At 42.2% G+C, this 5,007-nt stretch overlaps 1 protein-coding gene across 1 annotated transcript; it reads right to left on the reverse strand.

Moving 5' to 3' along the window:
* Positions 1–3,943: 3,943 nt before the first annotated feature.
* On the reverse strand, positions 3,944–4,807 carry bhlha9 (basic helix-loop-helix family, member a9). Its single transcript, XM_030154871.1, has one exon. It carries the CDS (start codon positions 4,805–4,807, stop codon positions 3,944–3,946), a length of 864 nt encoding a protein of 287 aa, XP_030010731.1.
* Between the last annotated feature and the right edge of the window lie 200 nt (positions 4,808–5,007).

Below are 5,007 nucleotides of genomic sequence, written 5' to 3' on the forward strand. Positions count from 1 at the left end.
TTAGATACTTGGATATTTCTGTCTGACCTTGCGATCTAGTTCATCTCAGAGCAGATCAGTAGGATTTATTAGGCTGACTGTTTTCTCTCTATGTAACCCTCACAGATCTGTGGTGTTTCTTTTGGCTCCTTATCTTTTTGCCTTGTCAAGTTGGTATTGAACTGTGGAATTGTAGCCAACTCTCCAGCACTCGCTCTTCAGTTTTTCATGCATCAGTGCTGCCAGTCATTTTCTAAATGGTATTTAGCCTGGATCTATATCATAACTTAACATGTTCTCCAGACCTATAGCTACATGTATTTCATCCAGAATCTACTGTTGTTTCCTAAGGTGAAATTTTGATGAATATTAAGCTTTTCGCACCAGTATGTGTTCATCTCTATATTTGCCTGGTCAAAATAAATCTCCATAGCTAATTTGCAGAGCTTGTCCTTGGTTAGGCTTTTATGAAACAATGACACATACAGACTAAAAATATGACAACCAGGCACAAGGACTAGCATTAAACAAACATACACAGTGTAGCATGGGCTGAGAAAATAAAAATAGCTCAGGAATTCAAGTAAAGAAAGAAGAAGCATTGTGATTATTATTATTATGTACAGGACTGTGCAAAAGTCTTGGTCTGCTTTTATCTTTTTTGTTTTTCAGGGTTGAAATGAGCATACATATTTATTTCTCATTCTCTTTTCTTCAGATACGACAACATTATACAGTAAATATGTACACAGCCTTAAAAAACTGAGTTAGAACTTACAATTTTACAAAACTAGCAAACGTAATATTGGACTAGAAGTTTTGCACAGTACTGTAGCGAGGGTTGATACTGATAGAATTCTAAGTTCTCCTGAGCTGGAAAACACTAAAATCCTGCTGATGTTGATTTTTGTGTTGCTCCTCGGATCTGACCTTCATGCAGAAATGCTGTTTTTCTGTTTTTTTAAAGTTAGCATACTTCTCCAATTTGAGCCTCAGCAGCTGCAGCATCAAGATGTATAGTTTAATTTCATGTGCCTCAGACAGTAAGTAATAATTCAGGTGTAATGTGTTTGTGCTTGTCATGGGAACAAACTAAGTCTGTCAGATCATGTCCTCTGGCACCTTCACCTTTACCACTGATGTCATAGCATTGTGTATGTGCGTGTGTTTGTGCTTTTTGGGCATGACGGGGGGGTGGATTGGGGGTGAGGGGTAAGGGGGGGAGGTCTGTAGAGCATCAACATGCATCTTCACTCCACAGGCTGACTCACTCTCATATATCACGCAAACACACCCTCGCGTCTTGGCATTATTTCTCTCATGTTTTCTTGTTTTCATTCCATCAGCTTGGCAGCAGGAGATGTCAAGGAGGCGGAACAGTCTGGAAAAAAAAAGACACATCACCAACAGGCTCACATGTCAGAAGAGTGAAGTAAATCCTCAGGTGAGTCACAATTCATTGTGAATAAAGTTGGCCTGCAAAAGCAATTTCTCCAGAGAGACTTGATAAAGCGATGGAGTTTTGATTGTTGCTGGTAAATGTATTCACAACTTAGGTTTAACTGACATTTCTGGGCATACAGCCACTAAAATGTGCAATTTTAAGACCAAATCCACTGTCAAATTTACTGTAAGACTTAATACAAATTCCTGGTTTATGCTCTCTTATTTACCAAATGTTGACATAAAACATATCTCAAAACCTGCAAATAAAAGTTTTAAAATTAATCTAGTGTCAGTAGAATCTGAACAGTATGTGATTTCCCTTTCTATGTAAAGTACCTAAGATGAAAAAAAAAAAAAAAAGGAAGCTCTTGTATGTTTTAGATATTAGTCCATCTGTTCGTTCATTTCAAGGAAGACTGATATTGGTTGAAGACATATTGATATGAAGACAAATATTGGACGTGTTTCTGAACTTACTTTTCTTATTCTCTGTAAATAACCTAATTAAAAGTAGAGTCGCAAAATTTAAATCAATTAACTTCACTTCTTGTGTTTCTTTACGCTGTTTTCTAAAAGCGTAGTTTGTAGTTGAGTGTTAAATAAAACCACAAATATCACCTCAGCCCTCTACAAGCCGAGGGAAAATCCTGTTGTACAATCAGCCCACTTTCACTCTGAAATCCCGTGAGGACCCAGACAAGTACATAAACTGGCACTGTAGTAAGAGGGGATCTATTTTCATGCCAGAAAGGGAGGAGAAAGAGACATGCCGTCACTGAGCGCTGCCAGTCACACTCGTCTCTCACTGGTGAGTCAAGGTTTTCCAGTGATTCATGTCTGTGGAGAAGGTGAACGACAAAGCACAGTCACTCTCCTCCGTTTTCTCACCACTTCTTACATCCTCTTCTTATTATTCCACCCCTTCCTCTCCACCCATCTCTTTGTCCGTGCTGCCTTTCCTTCCTGCCTGTTAATTGTCGTCGTACCACACCATTTATTTCTCCGCTGAGCCTGCAGTAGTTCTCCCCGGGCCAACTCTTTTCAGCAGCGTCTCCGGGCCTCTGTTGGGAGACCTCCAGCATGTTCAAAAAACTCATCCACACCCAATTCCACCTGCGGGCCAATGCAGCCCGACAGGGGATTTCACCGCGATGATGACGGGGCACACTCTTCCTTCCTGAGCCCACATAAATCTGTCGATGGGCTCCATCCTATAGTCTAATATTAAGGCTGTTTTCCATGACATGCCGCTCAGCAGGAGAGGGAAAGCTTTTGTTGACTTATGTGATGTGCTATTACTGGGAGGAGGTGTTGTGGTTAAATTTGGTGTTTTGTTCTGCACCAAGGCCAGATGACCTATTTCTACCAGTAATATTGAATCTAACTGCGGTTGTTTATAACCGTAACATACTTTTGTGCAAAGAGCGTCAAGTCAAGAAGTGCTTATGGTGTTTTGCACTCGACAAGATGCGGTATATGCACTTTTCATATCCCTGCAATGCTTATTGATTCTAGGCTCACGAGGCAAAAACCTCAGCGGTGTTGTCCTTCGTCCTGATGGGCCTTGCTTTTATTTTGCCGTGTGTAAATAGCACCTTGACTGTTCTTCTCACAAAAAAATGACAAGAATGGACTTGCAAGGACATTTTTCAACCGAGTGAAGGACCTCTGTCATCTCAGTAGCAGTATGGTGGAGGCTGCCGACCTTAGGCTATAATCAAACACACGCCCACAGACATGCTCACATGGCCACGCATGCACTCACTCCACTGCACAGTTTTACACAAAAATGTTGTGCAAGTGCGATTGAATTCCTCAGAACTAAGACATACATTTTATTACAAAGAAGGCATAAGAGCAAGTGTATGTTTTACCCATTAACTCTTTTAATTAAGATGCATTTAATTAAGTTTAGAAAATGATGTACAAATTCTTACAACTTACAAATTGTTGTGACTTTTTATGCAGCACAGAAAATAAATACATTAACAAATGTGTATCAGGTTAAACTCAATCACATTTAGTTGGTATGCACATTAAATCAATTTTTAATACATGTGGTTTTTGTGAGGGAAAACACATTGCAGGTATAACAACAGCGTTGCATATTAGGTGTCTATGTTTATGTTCAAAACATGTCTGTCTGTTGATTTTATGGCCCCATTTAGTTGTAGGTGTTTACACCAACTTAAAGTACTACAAAGGATAATTTAACAGAATTTCAATAATGAGAATTGAATGATAATAACACACTTCTACATGTATAATATTAGCTATAACACTTTACAATATCACATTGTATTTTGCAATATTTACAACATTCTGCAGTCTAGATGCCATTGCACATTTTTGTACGTATCTTTCAGTAACATTTGCAAAGAGAAATGCTAGGTTGATTGCAACAGCATAAACACAAAATCTGTCCTCAGTATTCTCCCTGAGATCACTCAACACTCAGCTAGTGTTTTTTTTTTTTTTTTTAACAGTCTTCAGGGCTCACAATGGTGGATGTACCCTGTTAAAGTATGTCAGAGCACAAAGAGAGGCTGTGCTCAGGTTCCTGCAGGTAGCTCACCTGCCAGGGGAGCCCCAGAGCTGGAGACGGTTCTACGAAAGTATCAATGTATCCCTGTGTGCAGGATGCCCACACTGCTGGCTGGTACCCCAAACCCTCACCCACCTGCGGGTATCTCAAAGGACTTGGTGGGTGGTCATGGGGGCTCCCACAGTGTCCATAAATCTGTCCCTCAGTTGGATAACAAGGGTAGTGTGGTGATGGAGGACACGAGGACCCAGAGTTGTCCAAGTAAATGTGGGGCTCACCGGGAATCCTGTGCAAATGAGGCCCTTGTTGTTGTTGCATCTGGTGAGAGATGGACGCATGCCAGGGGACGTAACTCTGATGCTCCAGACGAGGAACCGGTACTCGGGTCTGCTCGACACGAGACCCTCCCATTGCAGCTGCACCTACAGAGGGCCTGTTGCACTCCCGGTGGGTACAGGGTTTGCTGGGTGGGTTTGAGCTCAGGAACACTGACAGAGCTGAGATGCGGTTAATGGCCCTCTGCAGGGTGGCAATCTTTGAGAGGCGTTTGCCACTAAGGTCATGATTGAGAGCAACACGTAGCGCGTTGAAAGCCTGGTTGTAGTCCATGATGCGTTTCCGCTCACGGACGTTGGCAGCCATCCGTCGAGCCTTTGAACGGACGGGACGATTGCGCTTCTTGGTCTGGCCTTCTTCTGCTTCACTCGGGCTGCTGGTTGAACTCTCGCTGTCTTGGAAGGATGCTTTGGGACTTTCATCTTCCTCGCCTTGGCCCAGTGTGCCAAGCTCCAGCTCTTCCTCAGAGAACTCAGATCCTGCAATGCTACTGCAACTCATTGTGTTGACAATGTGAGCATAGGACAAATCTGAGGAAAGTCTTCGTTCTTCTTTAAGTTTTAGTGCAAAGTCTTTTTTGTGTCTGTGGGTTTGACGCCTCCAGACTTAGTACTCCTCGGCTTGTTTTGTAGGGCTGTCGGTTATTTGCAGCTGAGCCGACAGCCCAGGTATTCTCCTCCTCTGACTCCTCTGGTGCCTTG

The sequence above is a fragment of the Sphaeramia orbicularis genome, chromosome 14 (genome assembly GCF_902148855.1).
Source record: "Sphaeramia orbicularis chromosome 14, fSphaOr1.1, whole genome shotgun sequence".
NCBI classification, from domain to species: Eukaryota; Metazoa; Chordata; class Actinopteri; order Kurtiformes; family Apogonidae; genus Sphaeramia; species Sphaeramia orbicularis.